The 26,286-nt window shown below is 45.9% G+C and overlaps 1 protein-coding gene across 2 annotated transcripts in view; it reads left to right on the top strand.

The window, feature by feature from the left end:
• Nucleotides 1-19,876, top strand: part of Fam3b (FAM3 metabolism regulating signaling molecule B) — a 37,046-nt gene extending 17,170 nt beyond the window's left edge. Inside the window, exons 3-8 of one of the 2 annotated variants that reach the window (XM_075961377.1) lie at nt 6,792-6,915; nt 10,440-10,498; nt 12,498-12,545; nt 13,107-13,194; nt 14,133-14,265; nt 17,826-19,876. In XM_075961377.1, the coding sequence (XP_075817492.1) occupies nt 6,792-6,915; nt 10,440-10,498; nt 12,498-12,545; nt 13,107-13,194; nt 14,133-14,265; nt 17,826-17,915 (542 nt within the window). In that variant the 3' untranslated portion in view covers nt 17,916-19,876. Of the gene's footprint in view, nt 1-6,791; nt 6,916-10,439; nt 10,499-12,497; nt 12,549-13,106; nt 13,195-14,132; nt 14,266-17,825 lie in introns of both variants that reach the window. The other variant, XM_075961368.1, reaches the window with a different exon arrangement.
• Nucleotides 19,877-26,286: the final 6,410 nt, after the last annotated feature.

The raw sequence follows: 26,286 nt of genomic DNA, 5'->3' as shown, positions 1-26,286 counted from the left end.
GTTCAGGCTTGGTCTCACAGAGGTGTCTGGCTTGGGCCCTGCTCCCTCAGTGGTGGCTCCCTTACACCTGCTCCTGTGAAGGTCATTGCCTCGGACCTGCTCTGGTGGAAGTCTCTGGCTCAGGCCTTCTCCTATGGAGGTCACTGTGTTGGGCCTGCTACTGCTCCCGTGGAGGTCGCTGCCTTGGACCTGCTCTGGCGGAAGTCTCTGGCTCAGGCCTGCTTCTGGAGCTGCTTTTGTCCAGACAGAATACTGTCTGGATATCTTCAACAAGAATTTCAACTAGCACTTCACAGAAAGCGACACCGTCATTTTACCAGCGTTTTTAGTTCGGGGCTTCATCTTGGTCCAATCCCTCTCTAGCCCTGCTCTGTGCCCCTGAGCGAGGCCCTGCAGCAGGCACACTCGGGGAAGTTTCCTCTGTGCCTTGGTTCTCAGCTTGCTGAGCCTGTGAAATAAAGGCTGCCCCTCCCTGGCTCTTTCTATGAACCAGGAAGTAGCTCTCAGCTACTGCTGCAGCACCTGCCTGGATGCTGCCGTGCCCCTTCCATGATGATAATGAACCAAACCTCTGAAACTGTAAGTGAGCCCCTTTAAATGCTTTCTTTTATAAGAGTTTCCTTGGTTATGGTTCCTCTTCACAGCCCTAGAAGAGTAAGACAGGTTTTAGTGCTAAGAAACTCGTGTGAAAACATTTCATGTTTTGTTAGATTAATAAAAAGATACTTTGAGTGCTGTGTGAATGTGAAAGCAAGGAAGCAAAACTTCTTACCCTGTTGGCACTTCCAGGTATGCATATAGTCAGAGTCTCGGTGGAAGTACCTGTATCTAGGCCTTACAGGTGGGGCAGCGGATGCCGAGGGAGGTGGCTCCAGAGCTAATGGTCTTCCTGCACGTTCTGTCTCCTTTGTCCGGGTACCACCTCAGATGCTGAGTCCTGGAGGACCTCAGAGACACGACAGAGCCCCACTTGTGCTGTCCTGTCTAGGACTCCTGGCTGTGGCTGCTGCTGAAGCTCCTCGCCCCATCTCTCCCTCCTCATGTTCTGACCCAGACAAAAGCTTAAAGGCTACAGTGGTGCTGCCTATGGATGGGCTCCCAACCCCTTGGTGTATAGACGTCTGGGCCCCAGAGAACATTGTCCTCTGACTTCCACTGTGTCCACATTTACCACTGGCTGACGTAACAGAACACGTTTGGTGGCCAGTTCTGACTGCATAGTCTCCTGGGAAGCAGTGCAGTGATGGCTATTGCAGGAAAGCTGCTGCCATGTAGCCCAAATGTTGGTGTCTCTGCCACACACTGAAAGAATCTCATCACCCTGTGACTTTCTAGTATGCCTCCTAAACCCTCAGGGTTATCACCCTTATTCCAGGGTGAGGGAAACCACAGCACCCAGATCCGGGATTTGAAAGACAGATTCTTGGAGTGCACACCAGGAAATCTAAAAGTCCATGGATCTAGGGTTGAGTCCAAGAACCTGTATTTATTGTGGTTAACTTGGACTCAGAGATGATTTGTGGAATGAAAAAGATTTTTCCATAGGCTTGTTTGGAGTTTTGGAAGTAGTATTTCCTTCTGGGAGGCAGGCTGGAGCCACTGGGTCTTAGAATAAGCAGCGGTCATGTGGGCCAGGGACCTCAGCCTCCGCTCGTCCCTTTGGACTTCAGCTCTCAGCTGTCTTGGGAAGGAGGAGGGTTCATTGGGAGCACTGATCTACGTGAGGTCCTTGGTGACCTTGTGGGACAGCAACAGGTAGGAGGGAGCTGTGGGTCCTGGACTGAGAAGCAGGTACCTTTCTCCATCCATGCAGTGCTCTTCTCTGCTCCTAGGAAATGGGTGGAAGACTACACTCATATGCTGAATATACTAATGAAAACAAAACAATAACAACAAAAAACCATCCTGGTTTCCCACTCACTCCCAGGCCTTGCGAGAAAACAAATACTCATCTCTGTGATATATTGGTAACTACTGCCGCATGTGCTATAGGACTCTGAAGAAAACCAAAGGTCTGCCTTATAGGATGTTTACCCGCATGCATCCATATGAAGCAGTACCAATATGAGATACAAGCCAGGCAAGAGTATAGCCCCTAGCCACGCAGGAGATCCTGCTCCAGTTTCTTACCCCAGGCATGGGACCTGTCTCCTACAGATGGTGACCTATCTACCATCAGGGAAATTTCAAATATTAAACTTTACTTGAAGATTGTAAAAAGAGAATAATCAGAATACATCTTATACATGTATGAAATTGTTAAAGCAAAAGCTTAACTCAGAAAGGGGTCTGTTTATAAACCGGTAAAAAATATACTTTTAGTGATTAATGGATCTGAAAGCAAGAGATCATTGAATCTCCACTCCAAGCTGGAGTTTTAAATCTCTGAGTAGAAGGCACGCATAGTCATGGGTGTCAGCCGCCAGCGAGCAGCTCCAGGGCTGTGGTCAATCTTCAGGCCACTTTCTGCCTGTTTGTCTCTCACCCCTTTGTCTCACAGAAGGCGGCTAGGGACACCCTGTGATTTATACACTGATGAACTCTGCTGAGTCTGTAACTGGTATTTTTGAGCAGGCAGGGTCTTGTTTCTTTGTTAGGCTGCTCATCCCACCCTGTCCCAGAGCCCCAACCCCTTTGACTGACAGGCAGAGGAGGAACAAGGAACAAGGAAAAGTCCAGCCAGAGCCCAGCCCATGGCTGTCTTGACAGGTATATACGCTTTTGGCAGTGAGCATCTGGGAAAGGAGCTGTTTCCTGCCAGCTCAGAACTGATCACCCTGCTTGGGAAACTGTCACACGATCGGATAGAGCCCGAATGTTTCTTGGGATCATCACTTGGGCTCTTGGTGCTATGGAGCCAGAGTCCCCAGAGGACTAAGGAAGGTGGGCTCACAAAATAGGGGCGGGGGGCGGGGCTCATCCAGCCGGCCTTCCAGTCTCACAACAGGTTTTAAAATTTTTAATAAATCTGAAGTAAATGGACTTGAGAGGGGTTTGCTGCTATGTTGACAATGCAAAATGTATTCTAAAGATAAATTTTAAAGGTGTGGAAGAAGGGTCCATGCCTTTAATCCTCAGAGAGACTTAGGGGCAGATAGATCTTCATGAATTCAAGATCAGCCTGGTCTACATATCAAGTTCCAGACCAACCAGAGCTACACAGAGAGACCTTGATTTGACTCCTATGACTCACATGTATCTTTATATGTGAAAACTGTTATTTAATGTGTTTGCTGACAGCCTTGCAGCCATAGTTAAATTGCAGAACGTACTGATTATCTTACACATTTTTGTTTGCCTTCTTGCTCTCTGCCTGTTACTCCGAGGTCTACTGTCTAATTTAACTTCTCGCAGCTTTCTGAATGTTTGGGGGCTTAGAGAGCCAAGCTCCTGCAACAATCAGGCTGCTGCTGCCTTCCTCACCTCTGGGAGGTCTCTACAGGGCCACCAGATTCAATTTGCTTGCTTATATTTGCTGGATTTATAACCACCCTAAACTATCTTTTGTGTTGTCCTTTGCTTCCTTCTCAACCAATTGGCCACACTATTATTGTCCTAAGTGCTTGTCGTTTGGGACCTGACAGTGTGTGATGTCCACAGGACTTCTCTTTAAACAACCATTAAGGTCGGAGGTTCCCCCTGCAGGGTAACAACACAGTATTTGTGGGTATATGTAGTGTTCATAGAGCTCATGCCCACTTGACAGCCAGTGGAAGAGACTCTGTAAACAGCACGCTGGCTGAAGGCTGTCAGGAGGGCCAGGAGAAGGAGAGGGGTTTGTCTCCTGAGCCACGGGCCAGGTATGCTAGGCACAGCATTGTCCCCAGAGAAGCTGTCACACCTACTGAAGTCAGTGTGCTAAAGGGAAAGAATGTTCTCATCGGAGGAGTCATTTCTCTAAACTGATTTTATAACTGTAAATGTTTGCAGACCTGGAAACTGGGAAGCGCCCACTTTTAAACAGTGGCATTTTTGCACCTAAAGATAGTAGTAGCTAGGCAGTGGTAGTGCATGCCTTTAATTCCAGCACTTAGGAGGTAGAGGCAGGCAGATCTCTGTGAAAGTCCAAGGCCAGTCTGGTCTATAAAGTGAGTTTCAGGACAGCCAGAGCTGTTACACAGAGAAACTCTGTGTTGAAAAAAACTAACTAAATAAATAAACAAATAAATAGAAAGGAAGGAAGGAAGGAAGGAAGGAAGGAAGGAAGGAAGGAAGGAAGGAAGGAAGAAATTTTGTTCAATACATTTTCAGGCGAATATCCAAGGAACAAGTATCATTATTAAACTTTAAAGATTGTTAAGTAGAAACTGGGAACATGACTCAGGGGTAAGGCACTTTGCTATGCAAACATGAGGAAATGAGTTCACCCACATTGAAAACTGAGCACAGCTGAGCTGTCTGTAGCCCCACCATTGCAGACAGGCGAATCCCGGAATCTCATTGGCCACCTAGTTCTGCCATAGCATCAAGCTTCTGGTCCTGTGTGAGACCCCGTCTTCAAGGAATAAGGGAAAGAGCAGGAGACACCTGGCACCCTCCACCGGCCTCTGCTTATGTACGTGTGGGTGTGTTTACTGCCACACCCACAGCTATGCAGCACACACAGTTTTTAAACTGTTAAACACGCTGTGGAGTGTTAAGATTATCTAGAAATGTGGAAAAGATATTGTATATGCGGAACCTTTTTGTATTAAGAGTTGAATAGTTGATTTGAAGTGGGCTGTCTAGAGCTTGGCAAGGACCACACTGAGTACATTGAGCATTATGTTTAATCCATATTCCAACTTTGCAGATGCCTTTTGCGTACATGTAAAAGTCCAGAAGGAAATAGTTGTCTAATTCATATTCCAACTTTGCAGATGCCTTTTGCGTACATAGGAAAGTCCAGAAGGAAATAGTTGTAGAGGCAGAATAGTAAAGATTCCTCCTCAAGAAAATTTATGGGACTTTTTGGGTCTAAATAATCAGAACCTGTCGGAAGGGAATTAGAAACTGACCAAAGGGCTGTCCATGCTCCCAAGATCTCCTGTCATTCCCCTTGTCCTTTTCCAGTGCTGGGCACCCCAGCTTATCCTGTGTGCTGACCTGCACCCCACCTCCACTCAGGGTTCCCAGGGTAGGCAGAGTCTCTTGTCTTTGAACTCATGTACACACAGATCAGCCTACCAGATGCTCATGCCTCCAACAGATGTTGGCAGAGCAGCCACCAGCACTGCCCACTGTGGGGGTGCTGAGATGACTGGATACCAGCTCAAAATCTCTTCTTCTCTGGAGAAGTTTTTAAAAAAGGAAACCGTACGCTAAAGTTAACAAAATACAGGAAAAAGATATCATAGGGGATGCTGGCATGGGGCTGAACTGGGCCGAGGAGACAGGCCAAGCAAAGAGCAGCCCAGACAAGTCTGAAGGAGAGGAAGCCATCTCTGCCATTTTTCCTTTTGGGGACAGAGGACTGTGGTTCCAAGAAGCCAAATTGGGGGTCTTGTCCATCAGGGACACAACAGCACGCTGGACATCATGCAGCTCCCTGAACCTGTTTAAGCAGGTTCTTCCATGGATAAAGCCATTCACTCCATCATGGTTCCTATATTTTAAAAGAATTATAACCCTCATGCACACATGTGTGTGTGCTTGCTGCAGCACAGGTGTGGGGGTCAGCGGACAATGAGAATTGGTTCTCTCTTGCCATCATGCAGGTTCTGGGGAGTTGGCACCGAGTGCCTTTTCCTGCTGTGCTCACTCGCTGGCCTGAATGGCTCCTTTCAATAGACTGATTAAGTTTAAAACTGAAGAGTCAAATCTGTGTGTACAGAGTGACATTCTAACCTGTGCAGACACAGCAGGGGGTCTAACTGACACTCAGCAGCAAGGCTTTTGGCTAGAAGTTGTTTTCATTTGAAGGTGGCTCCTTCAGTTTCAAAGTATATAATTCAATGTGGTATTAACTCTGTCTCAGTTAACAGATCTTCCTGTCACTCCCTGGTCTTCTCTATCTTACACACTTCTTCTCAGATGTGTCTTATTTCTCTCCTTCTCCTGCCTCAGGCTTAGTTTTTTCTCCTTTTTATGGTTCTCTGATGTGAGTGTAAGGGTGTTTACCGGAGAGTGTTCCTATTCTCTGATGTGGGTGTTTATTGCTGTAAACGTCTCTTTTTAAATTACTTTTGCTGGATTCCATACATTTTAGTATCTTTTCTTTTGATTGATTGATTGATTGATTGATTGATTGATTGAAGCAGTCACAATCCACAGCACAGGCTGTCTTGTTACTCACAGCAATTTTCTTGTCTCAGCCTCCCAAGTTCTGATGTTACAGGAGTCATAATGTCCAACTAAGATACTTTAGATGATGGTGAAATGACCTTGTTGTTTAACTTCTATGTGTTTCCACGGCTTCTGAAATTCCTTATTTCGCATTTCACCATCATGTTTTCAGAAAGCATTTTAAACAATTTTAACAAATTGAAAAATTGTTTTAGCCAGTGTGGTAGCACACACCTTTAATCCTAGCACTCGGTGTTAATTATGTTGTGAGTTAGCAGCTAAGGGATGCAATCCTAAAACCTCTGAAATGGGTACCCACGCTCACTATCCCAGACTGTTACCAGAAGACAAAACCAGGTTACATCAACCATGCATCTTGAAACACATTCTCAGGACCTAAACACAGCTGCCAACTTTGCTTCTAGAATTTCACCTACCACACTGGGAGTTGGTCCTGGAACAGAGCTGTTGGCACTGCTGGTCACACAGCAATCACCTCTGAGATGATCCTCTTCTTGTCTTTACAGCCCCAGCCCCCAAAAGGCAAAAATGTGACCACTGGGCCCCGTGTCCTCCTGACACCTATGCCTACCGACTGCTCAGTGGTGGTGGCCGAGACAAGTATGCCAAGATCTGCTTTGAGGATGAGCTGTAAGTACCGTACGTAAGAGGAAGAGTGTCTGCTTGGCTGTGTCCCCTCTCTTCCCTCTGAGGCTGCACTTGATGTTCCTAACCTCTGACAAGGCTGAAAATTAGGTGTGGGAATAAAAATACCCACCGTGTCCCTGGGGAAGGGTAGTGGGTGTCTCTGAGGGCTGTTTGTGTTCTTTGTAGGATTTTTATGATCTCTTTTGATGGTAGTTCCATGTAATTCACCAGGGAAGCCCCAGGCTTGGACTTTTCTTTGCGAAAAGACTCTAACTACAAATACAGTTACTTAGTGGATGCATAGGACTCTACAAGTCACCCTTCTGAACAGGGTCCTAGTCTGCTCAGTAGCCAGGTGATGCTCATCTTCACAGATGAAGCCTGCACATCTCTAGAGAGATATAGTTCCTTCCTTTCGTGGGGTGAAAGGTGGAACCTCAGACCTGATGTGCTCAGTGCTTTCCAGATCGCTTTTAAGACATTTTTACTTATCTCTGGCCTCAGCATTTGTACCCTGGTGTGTCCTGCTTTGTCTTATTTAGATGTTTTGGGGCTTCTTAAATAAGTGTATTTCAAAATCCTTCATTGTGTTTGATAAAGTTCCTGTTTCTTTCACCCATTGCTGTGATGAAATACTTGAACAAAAGCAACTCACATGGGAAAGAATTTATGATGGTGCACAGTTTGAGGGCATGGTGCAGTATGGCCGGAAGTGATAGGGCAGGGTCCCCGAGCAGTACGTCCCATTCTGTCAGTCAGAGAGCAGCAAATGCAGCTGCTCGGCTGGCTTCCTGCTTTTTGTTGAACCTTATTCCTCTATTCCTGATATCCCACTGTAGATGGAAGTTTCTGTCCCACCCAGTCCCAAAAACACACAGAGGCTTTTATATTAATTATAAACTGTTTGGCCTATTGTTCAGGCTTATTATTAACTAGCTCTTACAACTTAAATTAACCCATAATTTTTATCTATGTCTAGCCACATGTCTTGGTACCTTTTCTCAATGAGACATTCTCATCTTGCTTCCTCTGTGTCTGGCTGGTGACTGCATCTCTGCCTTTCCTCTTCCCAGAATTCTCCTACTCTGGTTGCCCCTCCGATACTTCCTGCCTGACTACTGGCCAGTCAGTGTTTTATTAAGCCAATACTAGTGACAGATCTTTACAGTGTATAAGAGCATTGTCCCACAGCAGCCCACAGACTCCTTTCTGTTTGTCACATCTCTCTCTCTCTATGCTTTACGATGCACAGAATGGTTTCATGTCACCACTGGTCTCTTTTACTGTGTCTAATCCCTCTGAAAACCCAGCTACTGACTACTGGTTTTACATTATCATGTCTTAGTTTTTAAGATCTTTCTTTTTCCCAAGTGAGCATGCCATTTTTTTTTACTTCTGATTGAAAATTTCTGTCTTTTTTACCCTTTTTGCGAGTATTAAGTGCTGTTATATTGAAGTTCAGTTGGCTAGCTGACTGGAGCCTGTGAGTGTGCCAATGTTGTCTGCTGTGTTCTGCTGGATCCTTTGGCTCTTACTTTTGTTGACTTCATTCTTCATGTGTCAAGCTTCTTCTGACAGTGTGCTAGGCAGTACATCTGAGAATTTCTTTAAAAATAGCAGCAAGAGACACACATTAATCAGTTTTCCATCACATAATGAATACCAGAAGGTGGATGACTTGTGTAGAAAAGAACGTTGTCTCATAACTCAGGAGGGCCAAGAACATGGCCCTGCCTCCTAGCCAGTGGCTTCACAATAGGTAGAATAGACACAGAGATTGCATTATCAGAAGCAAGCCAGAGGCAGACAGCAACCAGGTTTTCCCTTTTACAATAAATTGTTCTTTGAGGGAAATAATATACTTGAAGAATGCTTGTCCATCTGAGGATAGTTGGCCCTCCTCCAGCATGTCAGCTTCACCATGCTGGGACCAAACTCCTAACACAGGAACTGGCAGGGGCATTCCCCAGTCACAGCTGAAGCCCAGCAAGGTGGGAATTTCTGTCTTCTTTTCTCATTTGCTGTTCCCAGGACCTGGAGCTATTGGCAGATCAGGGTGACTCGAACACATTTTAAATGTCATCATTTTCTCGGTTACCTAGTTCAACAATATCTTGGTTAACGGCCACAAATTTTAGTTTTTGTCTTCTTTCTTCAACCCTTTGTGACTCGAATGAAGTAAAGCTCTGAGAGATTTGATGTGGCCTTCAAATTGCCTTCAGACTTTTGTCCCTAAGGCCCTCATGGTTGTCAAAAGTGCTCTTGTCTTCTCCAGGTTCTGTTGAGCTGTGAGTGTTCCTGCAATGGCAAAGCTCTCCTTCAATGTTAGACTTACCTCTGCAGTACAAAACAGGGTTTCTCTGGGTAAAGGCCCTGGTTGTCTCTGAACTCACTTTGTAGACCAAGCTGGCCTTGAATACACAGAGATCCACCTGCCTCTACTGGAAATCAAGGCATGTGCCACTACCACCTCCCAGCAAATCTTTATGAAATGTTTTCCTCCTCATCTCCTGTTTCCTGTGGGGGTTATGGCTACCCAGTATTTTACTATTGAGAATGGAAGTCCTTCCTTGCCTCTTTTTGGGCACTTGTGGACTGTTCTCTATCTAACACTGAGAAAGCACAAGGCCTCTTGGTTCCTTCAGGCCTTAAGTTAAACATGGCTGAGGCAGAATATTAAAGTGCCTGTTGCCCACCTTATAGCTCTGTCATGAAAGGCAAGCTCCAGATTCTTTTTATGATTATACTGAGTCATTGATGCTAACCTCAACAAAGGTCCAGAATATGCACATAACTGTAAACACACAACACATGTGGACACCTGCACATGTGCGAAGAGACACAATGCATGTATGCATACATGCAGAAATATGCACACATACAACTTGTACATATACCACACACATACAAGACTAATGAACATGTGCATATATACAGATACATGCAGACATACCATACTAGCGTCTGGCTGCTCATAACTACCTTTAACTCCAGCTCCAGGGTATCCTAGACCATCTTCTGACACCCTCAACCACTGCACTTGTGTGTACAAACTATACACCTATTAAAATAAAAATATCTTAAAAAGAAAAGCAAAACTGAAATGATACAATATAAAGTACTTCTTAAGGGGATACTCTGGATTCTACTTGGTGGGTGATGCAGGCAAAGCCTGTGGGTCTCAAGGGGGAAGGAAGCAGAGACTTGAATTCCAGCTTGGAATGAAGCTGCCATCCTCCCTCAAGTCTGTGAGACCAGGCATGACTTCTCGGGGGCTAAAGAGGGAAGAAGTGGTGACTAGCCTTCCTGTCTGGATTATAAGATGAAGTGCAGCTTAGAGGCACCCAGGAACTGGATCTGAGTCCTGCAGGTGTGTGGAGCAAAGGTGGAGTAGTTTGGGGGAGCACTCCAGAGAGGGTTATGGATGTCCTGAGCACAGAAGGCCTGTTGACCAGGGCTGCTGTTGAAGGAGGCTTCTCTCCCAGCTTGTGTAGGAGCTCTTTGACTGACTCTCACTCTCTTTTTAGGCTGTTAGGAGAGAAGACGGGGAACGTGGCAAGAGGGATAAACATTGCTGTCGTCAACTGTAAGTGGCACATGTTTCTCAGAAATTCCCTCAAAGCCTGAAATAGGATTTCCGTAGAGACCATGATGCTTCTTTTAAAAGTCTCTCTCTCTCTCTCTCTCTCTCTCTCTCTCTCTCTCTCTCTCTCTCTCTCTCTTTGTGTGTGTATGTGTGTAGGAGAGAGAGAGAGAGAGAGAGAGAGAGAGAGAGAGAATAGGATTTCCACAGAGACCTGATGTTTATCTTTTAAAAGTCTGTGTGTGTGTGTATGTATGTATATGTAATAGGGTTTCCATGGAGACCTGATGTTTCTTCTTTTAAAAGTTAGTGTGTGACATAAATGCATCCACACTCATATGAGTGTGGGCACACGAGTGCCACAGTGTATGTAGAGGTTAGAGAACAACCTCAGATGTTAAGCCCTTACCTCACCCTTTCTTTGAGATCTCTTCTTTGGGTCTCTGTTTTGTCACTGTGCACACCAGACTAGCTGGCCCATGATTCTCCACCTCATCTCCACACGATACACAGGTTTGAGACAGCTTTACATGAGCTTTTGGAATTTGGACTCAGTTCCTCATGTGTTGTAGGCGAGCCAATTGTTTGTTCCTGACTGCTCTGCCCCGAAATAATCACACAGAAACTATATTATTTAAAACACTGCTTGGCCAGTGACTCTAGAGTATTTCTGGCTAACTCATATCCTAAACTAACCCATCTCCATTAATCTTGTATCGTCACATGGCTGTGGCTTACTGGGTAATGTTCCGGCGTCTGTCTTCAGTGGGGACTACATGGCTTCTCCCTGACTTCACCCTTCTTTCTCCCAGCATTCAGTTTAGTTTTCCCCACTTAGCTCTACTCTACCCCAAGGCCTAGGACAGTTTCTTTATTAACCAATAGTATTTATAGCATACAGAGGGGAATCCCACATCACTCATGCTTGCAAGATAAGCGTTTATCCGCTGAGCCATCTCCCCAGGTCAATACCAGGGTTTTTCAACATGTTTGCTCATATCTATGTCTACACTGTGATGAGTTCTAAAATGATATAATTATTTAAAACTCTTACTTTACAAGCCATTTATGGTCCAACAACAACAAAAGAACCCAAAACCGAATTTAAAAGAGATTCTGCAATTGAGGAAGGGCAGGTGGAGAGGACACAGTGAAGCTTAGATCCACACAGACGCTGGCCCTGTTTCCCTTTGCTCTTGGCTCCTGGGGGCCGGATAAAGGGTAACAATACTGACCAGTACTATATGATTGCTGTGGGGCGTGGGAACCTGTGCAGGTGCATCAGCCTCCTCTGGTCAGATAGCCCCTCAGGACACAGAGTGGGAAGTGGAAAGGTCTGGGGTCTTCTGATGGGGAAGAAGAGGAGCATTGAGCTCCCGAGCCTGACACAGAACAGAGTCCTAGAGAAGTGGCCAGGCACCTCCTCCCTGATGGAGGCACTCCTTGGAGACCAGCCTGTTGCTGCAAGCTTCCCTGGGAGAAGTAAAAGGAAGGAGAAGATGGGCTGGATAAGGAGTTCTATAGGTCTAGTCTGGTAATATAAATGAATGTATGAGGGTTGTTCACTAGAGCCTGGATGTCTCACAGACAGCCTTGCCACAGCCACTTCCCAATGCTCTGCCTACCAAGCATCTATTTGACATAAAGGTTCCCAGGCTACAGAGTTAAGCAAACCTGGTTCAGAGTGCCACCTCGTGTTGAAGAGGCAGCGGTGATTTCAGGCCAAGCTCAAGGGCCCTATCTCTGTGTACTGTACTCTGACCTTGCTCTTACCACGGGAAAGTTGGCCTGCAGCCCCTGGAAAGGACAGCCTGTTTTGCTGCAGGTTGGCACATGGATGAGTCACTCTGGCCAGGATTCAGAAGAATCATGCCACCACACAGCCCCTTTCTAGGCTGAGGACCACTCTGGTCCTATTTCTCCCAGAGTCACTTGGTGCTATGACTGCCAGTGAACCCTGGTCCCATGAGCTTTCCCCTAAAACCATTTCTTCTGTTTTCAGATGAGACTGGGAAGGTGATAGCAACAAAGTTCTTTGACATGTATGAAGGTGGTAAGAAAACTTGTCTGATTAAAATTAAGACTAAACTTTGTAGACCCCATAGAGAAACAGAAACAGAAAGGGTTTTTTCTTTTCTTTTGGCCTGCTTTTATTGCCTGTAGATTCTGTTGCATTTGTGAGTGCCATGCTCCAGGACATCAGTTTTGGGGACTGACCTCTTGTCTCTAATAGCAGAGGTGGTTGCTGGGTGCTTGCAAAAGCTGGGGTTGGTGGGAGGTTTGGCTAACTACAGCTTCAGGGTTTAATTTGCTCAGGCCTTTCCACTCTGTATGGATTGCCTTGTTTCTATCTTTGGATTTATGTTTGATATACCCTGAGTATCTGTTGCAAGTTATTGATGTCCCCAGGACTTCTCCAAGTTAGCTTCCCATGGAACCCCTAACATCACTCCTGAGGAAGCAGCCAAACATGACTGTGCCTCTGAGACAAGTCTTGGAAGCAGGGGATTGAGAGTGGGTAGATAGCAGAGGGGGAAGGAATTCCACAGCCAGGATGGGAACCTCATCCTCTGAAAAGGTCCTGAACTACTGTCTGACTTTGACCCTACAGATAACTCTGAACCAATGGCCAAGTTCATTCAGAGCGCCCCTTCGAAGTCCCTGCTGTTCATGGTGACTCATGATGATGGGAGCTCCCGGTGAGTGGATGCAGTTATTCCCATGTGACAAGACAGCCAGTCAGGAGGAGGGCAAAGGCCCCTGGGTCCAAGGGATGCAATGGCCATGACAAATGCCAGAAACCACTCCCACATCCGCAGTAGGACACATTTTTATTCATGCGTGTGCACACACCCATGCATACGCATGCTGTGCAAACACTTTCATTCACATGCTCACACTCAGTGCCTATGTGCACACACACAATTGTTCACTGGGAATACTTATGTCAGCCATTCACTCTCCAAGTGCAGCCCACTAGTTCAGAGAACATGTATAGATGTAGAACTCCTTGCTTAGGAAGTGAACTTGTTTAGGAGCACCCGGGCCTCTTGTCCCTCTCCTTCTGCACCATTCCCCTGCTCTCTCAGCTAACCTATTGGAGCATGGAGAAGGAAACTTTTGCTATTTGCTTTCCTCTTCCAGCTACATGTTCTGGCCTTACTGTGTGGAAGCAGGAGAGCCATAGGGATGGGAATGATGCTGGCTGAGTGGGAGGATATGATGAAATAGTGAAACATCGTGATCTTTCACAACTGAAAGGCTCCAAGTGAAGTGCAAGGCTCCCGGATGTGGCCATGTGACCACTAGTAGGGTCACATGGTTCACTGGTGCATGTTGTCCTAGAGGTGAAACCTGGGCTGTAGGGAGTCAGGCCAGTTTCACTTCCAAGACAAGCAATGGGACACAACCAGGACATTCAGACAACAGCCAGAGAGCCCCCCCCCCCACAACTCTTCACTCACACACACTTATACACATATCCTCTCACTCACACATACACATTCACAGTCCCTCACACCTACACCTACATATACATACATATACTTACATATACACTCCTTCACACAACACTTACACACTTACACACACAAACGCCTCCACAGCAGGCCTTCTCATGCTTTCTCTTTCGCCCCAGATTGAAGGCCCAAGCAAAGGATGTTATAGAAGCTCTTGGAAGCAAAGAAATCAAGAACATGAAATTCAGGTCAAGCTGGGTGTTTGTTGCAGCAAAGGGTTTTGAGCTCCCTTCAGAAATCGAGAGAGAAAAAGTGAGTGTCTTTCCCCATTTCTTCTCAGACAGGGCTCTGGTGTGTGAAGGGTGTCCCTTCAGTGGTCACTCCCACACAGAGCCCTCCCTTTACTTCCATCTCATCTTCTGGTTTCCACAACAGACTGCACATTGCTTCCAGTTACTGGTGGTGACTATTCTGTTTGGGCAGGAGGCTAGCCTTCTTTAGTCTTTCCTCTGGAGATTGCAATCACACAATGGATGGGGGCTGAGGGGATTGCCTGAGGTGTTATATATGAACTACTTGCAATACAGTAGGTATTGGTCCTGGACAGGAAGTCTTTGGCTGGTTGCCTTTCTTAGAGGAGTCAGCTGTAGCTTGATGCATAGTTTATCAAAGAAAAGAGCCAAGTAGGGAAGTGAGTGATGTTCTGACTGAGCACCGTGTCTCCTTTGAATACCCCAGCTGATGGGTGGTGCTACATAGCCTTGTGAGGTCGATGCCCCTGGGAACCATCACACTGACCGTTTTTAATAGACATAAGCGAGTCTGAAGTCTATGGCCATACCACCCTGAACGCGCCTGATCTCATCCGCAGAGAAGGAGATGGACTGAACCATGAAGGTCCCCAGCTCTGATAAGAAGCTTTCTACTTTCTACTTAGCTAGGATTCTCAGAAGGCGGAGCTCCACCTATCTCCATGGTCACACCAGGTCACATCTGATTCAGCTTGCGGCTTTGCTCCCACTGCCTGGAATCATGGTTTAAAGAAGACAGTGACAACCAGGATCAGCTGAGCCTCCTTTTGGAGCGTGGCCTCTCCTGGGAGGAGGGGGTGACATCCAGGCCACTATTACTAGCTTCAGAGATCTTGGAACTTCTTGGATAGCCCCTGCTCTGAAACTGAGGAACTTGGAGGCCATGGCCGGTTAAAGCATGTTTTCACTGTGACTCCACTAGCCTGCACACAGAAAGACGGCCCTGCAGAGAAGACACTTCTTACCCTGCTGTATCTGAAGACCTGTAGGCAGTAGAGGCCTCACAATCACCGTAAAAGGGGGAAAACTTTGTCTGGCAGCTCCCTACACCCACAGGGGTTGAGGGGAGACAGGCATGAGACGAGCGACAAGGCGGGCCTCAGGGCTAGGTTTGTTGGGGACACATGGTTTTGAACAGGCTGTGGTTTTCCTGTCAGTCCATCCTTTGATAACAGCAGCTGTGGGGTGGGGAAGCACCTTGCTTGCCTTGGATTCTGGTGCCCACTTTGAGAATGTGAACTCAGGATTTCCTTCACCCCAAATGACCCATAGCACTGATAGATATCTTCTTGGGCTGTGTGGCCTTTGGCAAGCTACTTCACCTCTCTGTGCCTCTGATCCTCACCAGTGGAAAGGGGATAAAGACACACCAAAGCAGGCTCCTAATTTCAAAAACTACTCCAAATCTGCAGTCATGCATGACACTCTCTGAGGACAGATGTAGATTGAGTGAAGAGAGCTAGGGTTCCCTCATACCTGACCAGATGATTTTACCTAGTGAGTCAAGACCAGCTCCTCAGGGGTAAATAGTTTCATCGATAAAGTGTTCAGGAAAAACCAAATATCACATAGGGAGAAAATGGATTTGGATCCGTAGCAAAGCAATATACAACAATGCGGGACTGAGAAACCACCTAAATGTGGCAGAGATAAAACTGTCAAGGTCTCTCAGAAGGACAGCAAAATGAACAGAAATCTCTGTCTTGTCATCCTGAGCTTAGCAGGTACTTCTGGAGGAGCGCAGAGTTGCAGCAAAAGGAAAGGTAAATGTTCAGTTTCAAAATACAAAGTTTTCTCTTCCAAAGAACACATGAAGAAAGAAAGAAGCGAGGCAGGGTGGCACATGCCTGTCATGTCAGTGGAGGCAGAGGTAGGACAGTCAGGAGCTCAAGGCCATCCTTGGCTACCTGTGAGTTCAAAGCCAACCTGGTCCTCTCAAACAACAACAATAAATTGAGGAGAAGACCCACAGAACAATTTTAAGAGAACATGTTTGCAAACAACAGACTTGTGTCCAAAGTATATAAAGAACTCTTACAAGTTAATCATTAAAAAGATAACCCAATTGAAAAATGGCCAAAACCTCGGAAGAGATGCTTCTTCAAAGAGTATGTGCACACGGACTGGTAAAACACGTGAGGAAAGATGCTTAGTAGCCCGAGGCATCAGATCATGGTGAGGTGGAGCCTCAAGCTCACTGTGGCGGTTGTAATCATAACTTGCAGCAAGACAGGTGAGTGTTGAAGGGAGTGTAGAAAAACCAGAATTCTCACAAAGCTGGGAGAGATGCAAAATGATGGAAACTCCTTGAGTAACATTCTGGCAGTTTCTTCAAAATGAAAGAGACAGCCTAGCAAGCTTCTTGAAGGGTACTTCCAAGTGTGAAAGCCTTCACTCAGAAACTAGGGCACAGCTTTACACACAGTGCTCTTCCTCCCAGCAAGAGGTCAGTGTCAACATGAGTAGCCATAGAAGGAAGTGCTCTTCAGCCATGTGCAGAACTGAAACTCTGACATAAGCAATTTTCCTGAAAGTGTTATGGCGAGTAACACAAAAATAAAAAATTATGTATTGTATAATTCCATTGTGATACAGAATTTCTAGAATAAGCAGATCCAAAGGGTCAGGAAGTAGGTTAGTGGGTGCTTGGGGTGGGGAAAGACAGCAAGACGGCTGCAGAGAACGAGACTCCTCATTCTGGTGATGACAATGATTTATTGATCGTAGTGACAGTTGCACATTGGGAATGTGCTAAAAATGTTTGAGTTGCTGAAACTCAACTTCAGCAGGTGAGTTTCATGGTATGTGAATTACATCTCTGTAATGCTGTGGTGTGAGAAAAGGCGCTAGGCTGTGAGGAATTGAAAATATAGTCATAAAGCCCGCTCCAGTGCGAACGCATACTTGCTGAGCAACAAGCACTAATGCACTCTGAAAACTGCATGTGTGGGATCTGGAGTCCATAGTCCTGGTCCCACCGGTGACGGGTATACCAGTGTGCTGTCCCCTATAGCAACACTCTCCAAATGCACATTTAAGTGGATCAAAATGAAATAGAATCTGCAGCCCAGTTCATATTTCAATAGCTGCTTCTTACAGGCTCTTAGACACTCTGCTAAGCCCTGCGGTAGACTGCAGAAGGGCCTCATCCTTTGGGAAAGTTCTAGAGCTGCATTAAAAATATAATTGAGAGACACGCTGAGGCTGGGGTGTGGTAGTTCAGACCTATAATCTCAGTACTTGGAAGGCAGAGGCAGGAGGATCACTGTGAGTTCCAGGCTAACCTGGACTATAGAATAAAACTCCTTTATATCCAAAGAAACTGACAAAAGGAAAGGAAGGGATGGAAGGAGGGAAGCCAGGAAGTAAGTAAAGAAGAAATGACAAAGAATGCATGGAAGAAAGAAGGGACGGGGACACAGAATTCTAACCTCAACCTCGGTTTGAGCAAATGCCACTATGAGACGTCTGTTCACATGACTTTGCTCAGAATAGACACAGACACAGTAGTTTTTGATGAGCTTAGTGGATAAATGGCACTCTTTTCTTCCCCTCACATAGATCAACCACTCGGATCAATCCAAGAACAGATACTCGGGATGGCCAGCAGAGATCCAGATTGAAGGATGCATACCCAAAGGGCTGGGATAGCAGTGCTTGGACCTCAATAAATGTGTTTTGTACAGATACATACAGCTGGAATGTCCCAGGAGTCTGGTCCCTTGAAGTCCAGAATGGAGAGGAAGTGGTTGATGTGGATTTGAAGTTTGTTGTAAACCAACAAGACATTGTTACACTGATTCTTAGCTGCTGATGTTATCATATTTCTGTTTGCATAGCAGATGTATTCTCAAGCCGAGGAAGCAAGCAGAAGGGAGTCATTATGGGGGAAAACTGGATGTAGGGCTGAAAGAAGCAAAACTCCTTGTTGGTTACTGAGAGTGTTATACTTGTGTATAAATCAGGCCACTTGCTGCGGGAGCTCCTCTGGCCAGTAGCCTTTAAGAGACCACCCCAGCACTCTTCAGAGGCCCTTTATTCCGCTGTCACTCAGAACACCCTTGTTTCCAACATTTATCTTCTGGGGACTGAATGAGGCCTTAGCCAACATCCCGGGTCACCTCACATTTAGCTCTTAAATTTCCCCATAGGGTATGGATTTATTTGCTACCAACTCTGGTTCTGTGCAAGGAGGGAAGCTGGCACTGTGCCTTGGCCATGAACCTGCTCTCAGGAGGACAGTCATATAGCCGAGTCTCTGAGCGATTCCTTTCTAAGATATAGTCAGTCAGATGGCAAATGTGGACAGGTTAAGAATGAAGTCATTAGGGCAATTTGTCACTAGCCAGAATCTGCTCAGACCTCCTTTTTGTGCCTTGCCACCAGAGAAGCCACTAATGCCCTCTATATGTGCACATATAGATGAATATACCTACATACACAGTACAATACATACACAAAATCATAACCATGAATCAGTTGGGTTAAATGTTGGAAGAAGATACCTGACTTTGCTCTGTGGCCTCACCACAGTATGTAACATGCATGTGCACACACACGCACTCACGTACACACATGCACACCCACACACGCACAAATGCTGTAACAATAAATATAATTGAGAACGCCTGGCACCCCGAAACCTAGCATCCTTGATATACCAATCCACCCCAGTGTCTTGGCATGCAGGTGCATTGATTCTCACTGAGATGCATGGGACACCAACACCCAGCAGCCTGCATCCTTCCTATTCAATGCAGAAAGAAACTGGAGGACAACAGAAATTCAGCTTTCTACCCTGCTCCTGCCTGGGCATGTATTGCCCCCCACCTTATTCACTCTTCCCCCAGACATACCAGGCCAGCTCCACAGAGGATACATCAGCTCCTCTGTAGGACACAGTAAGCCACATGATCATGGCAGAGAGATGAGCCTCTGTTCCTACAGAGGTCAGTGAGTATTTAGGAACTATAAATGACCCAGTGACCATGGGGCATCAAGAAGTCCTCTGGCTTCAGAGGACAGGCTCCTCAGGAAGTACAATCTCTACAGTGGCCCTTGCAGATCACAGGAGGGATCCCGACCTAGGCTTGACTGTAGGCACAGTTGCTTTCCTACAACTTCCTAGGCTGAAGTCTTGAATCCCAGTGCCTCAGAATGTGATATTTCTGCAAGCAGGACTATCATAACGTAACTAGTTAGAACTTGGATTTGCTGGAATAGGGTCAGCCCTTTCCTCATGGCTGATGACCTCATAAACAGGGACAATTTGGGCACAGACCTGTATGTTGAGTACCATGTGAAGACAGGCAGAATTCCGGTGATACTTCTACGAGCAGGGGATGCCTATATGTGCCAGTGATTGTCAGTAGATGGGGGATCCCTGGGCCTGATTTTAGCCTCAGGATCTCAAAGAGCATAGCTATGCTGCCCTCAGTCTTGGGCGTGATGCATCTTACTGTTAGATCACCAATCTCTTGGACTCAGATAAGCCCCAAGCATAATTGGCCAGACCCCTTTGGGCTTGAAACTTCTTGGTACTTGTATTAGTGACCTGTCTCATTGTCATGACAAAATAACTAACAAAAGCAATATAAGAATTTACCCACCTAGTGGAGCTTCATTGACCTCTGCTTTGATCACCCAGTGTCCCTGACTCCCATGCTAGGCACCGGAGGATCCAGACATCTCAGGCTCTGCCAGTCTACTGTTCAGCACCCACTGTGCCCTGCCCCTACCCCCACAGCCACACCCAACAGCAGCCCAGCCCTGCCAAGAAGCCACGCTCCTCTCTGGTATCCCTCCTCCTGCAGAGAACCCCCAGCTGTGGTCCAGATATGTTCCCCAAGTAACGTGACCGTGGCCATCGTGGGGCAGAGGTTGTGATGCTGGCTACAGAATACCCGGGTCCACAGCCACGATAATGACACAAGCCAAACAAGTGATCCCTGGGCTTTAGGGACGTAGAAGGAGCAGGAAGGACCCCAAGCATCTCCTGCGGTTCCACCCACTCCCTCAGGAGGTAGTGCCTAGGGTGGGGAGGGTAAGTGAGAAGCTCAGGGGTACAGCTTTCCTGACTCAGCACCGATGAAAGCTGAGGCTTTTTGATAATGCAGTGCTTGGGGGTCACCCACATCCTGCAACCCCCAACTCATGCCATTGGTAACCCCAATAAACCCATTAGCTCACAAAAAAAAAAAAAGAATTTGGATTTCAGGTCCAGGAATACAGTCCATCATGACAAGGAAGTCAAGATAGTTGGGAGTTGAGGCAGCTGGCCATATTGCATTCACAGTCAGAAAGCAGAGAGATGACCACCAGTGTGCCTCTCACTGTCTCGTTTTCATTCAGTCTGGAATACTAGCCCAGGGAATGGTATCAGCCATATTCTAGGTATGCCTTCCTTCCCCAGTTTACTTAATCTAGACCCTCCCTCACAGGCTTGTTCAGAGGTTTGTCTTCTAGGTGATTGTGGTCTAACCAAGTTGACAATCATTGTTAATCATAACAATACCCATATTCCTTCTGGGCTAGAAAGGAGAGAATGCATTCCCATCGGTTCTCCTGATATGGCATGCTGATGCCCTCTGATTGAAGGGGGACAGGCCCGGGGCATTCTTAGTCAGGCAGGGTCCAGGTCTTTATCCCTCTCCATGGCAGCTCTCTCTACCTGGCCCTCTGTCACTCCCCACAGACCTCGCTGCAGGGAAGGAAACTCAACAAGCATTGACTGCAGCTGCACTCACGTTAGATCAAGTTGGTGCCCTGCTCTCAGATGCATCTGTGTTATGATGAATGCCACTGATGTGTTGGGATGAATGTCATCAGTGCCCCAGGACTGAGAAGCATCTTGTGACTTTTGGGGCTTGGAGCACCTGCTCTTTCAACGCTATTTCTGCTGCTCACCTGGTGAGCTTGGAACCCCTCCGGAGGATAAAGAACGGGGCTATACCTTTCGGTGTAGCCTTGGCTAGTAGATTCCTTTCCTTAAGTTTATATCTTGTACCTGTACTTTCCTTTTAGTACACTGACTAAAATTGAGAGCTGTAGGCAGCACAAAATCTCCTGTGCGTTCGTTTGCTTTTCCATTGGAGGGCTGGATTTACTGGCCTTGGTTGGATCTGTCTGGAGCACATTTCAGCAGCTTCTATCATTTGGATCTTAAGCATCTCCCAAAGGTTTGGGTAGTGGAGATTTTATCTCAGAGTGACACTACTGGAGTTTATAGAACTCTTAAGTGGTGGGCATAGCAAGAGGTGTGTACCCTTGAAAGGGACTGTGGGACCCCAGGACCCCAGCCTAGTCCCCTTTCCTCTTTCTTGTCACTTCTTGGCCTTGAGGTGAGTGGCTTTGTTCTGCCACATTCTACTATGATGCAAGGCCTTATCACAAGGCCAATGGATGATAGACTAGCATCTCCAGAACTGTGAGCCAACATGAGTTTTTGTTCTGCTACAGTACCTACTATGATTCAGGACCTTATCACAAGGCCAATGGATCATAGACTAGCATCTCCAGAACTGTGATCCAACATGAGTCTTCTTTCTGTTAACTGATGAGTTCTGGGTTTTGCCACAGTGACAGAAAGTGGGTCCTTGTATAACACATCTTTCTACAAAAGGAAAATTTGCCTTTCCTAGAGAATTCCCTTCCAACAGTTATTCGTGGCAGTGGGCCCAGACATCAGCCTCTGATTGTCCTCAGCTCTGGGTCAATGCTAGGAAGCAAGACTAGGCAGAGACAGTCAGAAAGCCCCACTGGTAGTTAACACAAAGCTGCGGAGTGAATTCTGTAATATTCCTGAAAAAGGCACAGTGAAGGGTATAGGAGAGAGCTCAGGGGTCACCAAGGGCAGGGGCAGAGAGACACAGCCAAAAAGTCCAAGGGTTGGGTCTGTGACGGTGTGCTGAGTAACATCATGGTGGATCTTGACCTAGGGCTTGGGGCAGTGGTGGTATGGTGTGGGAGGTCTGATGTCCTTTTGTCTATGTGTTGCTTTTATTGGTTAATGAATAAAGAAACTGCCTTGGCTTGTTGATAGGGCAGAACTTAGGTAGGCAGGGAAGATGGAACTGAATGCTGGGAGAAAGAAGGTGGAGTCAGGAGACGACATGGAGCCCCCAGAGTCAGACATGCCAAAACTTTAGCTGGTAAGCCACTGCCATGTGATGATACACATATTAATGGAGATGGGTTAAATTAATATGTAAGAGTTAGCCAATAAGAAGTTAGAGCTAATGGGCCAAGCAGTGTTTTAATTAATATCGTTTCCGTATGGTTATTTTGGTGCTGGGCGGCTGGGATAAATAAGTGGCTTCCTCCTACAATGGTCCACAGAGTAACACTAGAATTGTGGTCCTTGTCACTGGACTGTGTTGTAGAAATGTTGACTGTGACCACTGAGTGACAATGTGCCATTGTAGGTTTATCCACTGTGACAAAGAGTTCTCTGCTGAGGACAATGGCAAGGGGAGGCTATGCACTTGGACGAAGAGGTGACATATACAATTCTGCACCTTCTGCTAAATTTGGCTATGAGTCTGAAACAGCTTAAAAATAGTGTTACACACCTCTTATTCTAGTACTTGGAAAATGGAGGCAGGAGGATTACTGTAAATTCAAGACCAGCCTAGTGTACAGAGGAGACTTTGACTCAAAATGTAACAAAGAAGTGTTTACAAAAGTATAAAATGCTGTTATGGATGATAATGAAAAATAATAGGGAAGCTGGAAAGGGCCTGGCAGGTGGGCATCAGTCCTGGGCATCTTGGTCACTCAACACACTAGGACAGAACCACAGAGGCTGCTGTTGTCACAGTTCTCCCTGCGAGTCATCCCAGGACACGCTGATTGATGACTCAGATTTATTGTTGCAGCCAGAACCTTGGGGTTTATTCTTCTTACTGCGTGTTGGTGATGGGGTTCACAAATCAGACAGAGGTATGACGGAGTGGGGAAGAAAGCATTGTCTAGTTCCATCTTCCATGTGCTCAGGAGAAGCAGGCCCTGCAGAAGGACACCTGAAATACAGCAGATGAATCGGACAAGCTTCTCCAGTAGCCTGACGTCTGCCTGGTTACCTTGCCTGGTGCCAAGCCTCCAGTGCACCATGGCAAGGCTCTGGCTGCCAGCCGCCCCCTCACTCAATGACTAGCTTCTTAGATGAGTTGGGCACAGACTGGCCCTTGTTCTGTGTCTTGCTACCCAGTCTGTCTTTGTTTGCTGTCAAAGAGCTTGGGGCTGAACAGGGAGCTTCACACCCCTGTGAGTGCAATGCCCATAGTTCAGTGACATGGGCACAGTGACATCCTGGTCCACTCTACGGCAACCTGTGAGACCAGCTCCGAGAGCTGTGCCCAGGGTTTGCCAAAAGGAAACTTCCAAAGCAGTGAGGATTTAGGGAATTTTCCCTTATCTGAGGGTCTTTCCGAGTAAGTTTCTATCTGTCTGAAGGAAAACACTCACATACACAATCTGAGGGTCTTGTACTCTTTCTAGCTCTTGTTCCTTCGAGCCTCTTTGTTCATACAGTTTTTTGTTTTTGTTTTCTTTTTCTTGGTTTTCTGAGACAGGGTTTCTCTGTAGTTTTGAAGCCTGTCCTGGAACTAGCTCCTCAACCAAGCTGGCCTCAAATTCACAGATATCCACCTGCTTCTGCCTCCCTAGTGCTGGGATTAAAGGCATTTGTCACCACTGCCTGGCTTGTACAGTTTTTATACATCCAATGCAACAGATTTCAGGCAATAGAAAAGATTGCAAAAGCTGTTTCGGGATCTTAATGCATTTCTTGAGTAAACAAAGGGAGAATGTTTGTTAGCTGTCGGATTGGTGGGCAGGTATAGAAAGGAGTTCTGATGTACAAAGAACTCAAGAAATTGGTCATCAAAAGAACAAATAATCCAATAAAAAATGAAATACAGACCTAAACAGAGAACTCTCAACAGAGAAATCTAAAATAGCTGAAAGACACATAAGGAAATGTTCAACATCCTTAGTCATCAGAGAAATGCAAATCAAAACAACTTTGAGATTCCATCTTACACCTGTAAGAACGGCCAAGATCAAAAACACTGATGACAACTTATGCTGGAGAGGTTGTGAGGTAAAGGGAACATTTCTGCATTGCTGGTGGGAATGTAAGCTCTTTTGGATGTCAGTGTGGTAATTTCTCAGAAAATTAGGAAGCAATCTTCAAGACCCAGTAATACCACTTTTGGATATAAGGATGCGCAATCGTGCCACAAAGGCATGTGCTCAACTATGTTCATAGCAGCATTGTTTGTCATAGCCAGAACCTGGAAGCAACCTAAATGCCCTTGACTGAAGGTTGGATAAGGAAAATGTGATACATTTACACAATGGAGTACTACACAGCAGAAAAAATAATGACATCTTGAATTTTGCAGGAAAATGGATAGAGTTAGAAAATATCATTTTGAGTGAGGTAACCAAGACCCAGAAAGACAATTATCACATGTACTCACTCATAAGTGGCTTTTAAACATAAAGCAAAGAAAACCTGCCCACAAATCAGCCCCAGAGAACCTAGACAACAATGAGGATCCAAAGAGATATACATAGATCTAATTTATTTATATAGGAAGTAGAAAAAGACAAGATCTCCTAAGTAAACTGGGAGCATGGGGACCTTGGGAGAGGATTGAAGGGGAGGGAAGAGGCAGGGAAGGGAGCAGAGAAAAATGTAGAGCTCAATAAAAATCAATTAAAAAAAAGAAAGGAGTTCTGGTTGTAGTAGTATCTCCTACAGAGAAAGGATGCCAGAATTGCTAGGGAGAAAAGCTAAACTATAGGAGAATCAAAGGGTCTTGTACTAACCTACATATTTAAGGTATGATTAACACTATAAGCTAACCTTTTAGATTAATAAAATGTGAAAGTGTCTATCCCATCCCGTGTCATGTCCCCTCCCATCCCCACCCCTGTCCTGACAGGAGAATGTCTTGCAGCTGGGAGCAGTTTCCTAGCAACCTATAGGTGATGGGCGGGGCAAATGACCTGTGAGTAACCATGACAATCCGCCTAAAGTGTATCAGCACTTTGGGCAGAAAGGCTGACAATGAGAAAACGCCCCCAAATATATTTTCTTATCCTGCATGTAGCCCCAGAGCATATGGAGAAAATTATAGGAGAGAAGTTTGTAACTTTTTATTCAAGGCTGTGAGGCTAGGCTATTTCTGGCAGTCCCTGGCCGTCTGTGAAGCCTCTCTCTGTTTCTTTCTTGACCTGGTTAATTGGTTAATTAATTTCTCCTGTCACCAATATAAATTTCAGGCCTTAAACATAAACAGTTAGTTATATGGACCTAAGATGCAGTACCACGAATTGAGGTTAAAAGTTCCTGCAAAGTGTTACTTGCTTAAGGCGTTTTGCCAATTCCACCTGTGCATTATCCACTGGACCCGGCCATAGAAGCTGGCAAGTGCTTTGGGTCCCTACGTGTCCTAAAGACTTTGATTCAATACACCAGACATCTGCACCTCCGTACTTGAGTGTTATTTTTGAAGAGTCTAGCTTACAATCCTACAGAGACACCCAGTCTAGCTAATTGTACTTTATTGCCTTCTCAGCTAGCTAATGATGGAAAACAGGCTTCTAAGTTTCTCACCATTTTATGGAACAAAGACTAGACTATAAAGGCGTATTTTACTCACCAGAAGCACACAGAAGTCATCCCTCTGTCGATCGCTGGAACAAAGGTGCTCAATAAATGAGAAACGTGTTGCCAACAGTAGTAAGAAGAATCCTATGGCTATTTTATGGGTGAGATCATGTTGTCACACAAGGAAATTACAGGCAGAATCAATCTGTATCCATAGGCAATGGATTCCTAAACCTTGTTTATGAATTTATCCTCCATCAGACAATATCTTGTCTGATGGGTTGACCATATCCGTTGTCATCTACTATGTATTTTTGTAGACCACCACAAAAATATTCCCACTGTGGCCAGTTCTTGAACAGGAGGAGCCAGGTGGCACCTGAAAGTCCCTGTGCTCTAGGG

This window comes from Microtus pennsylvanicus, chromosome 1, assembly GCF_037038515.1.
Source record: "Microtus pennsylvanicus isolate mMicPen1 chromosome 1, mMicPen1.hap1, whole genome shotgun sequence".
NCBI lineage: Eukaryota > Metazoa > Chordata > Mammalia > Rodentia > Cricetidae > Microtus > Microtus pennsylvanicus.
This window is presented reverse-complemented; position numbering and strand designations above follow the sequence as displayed.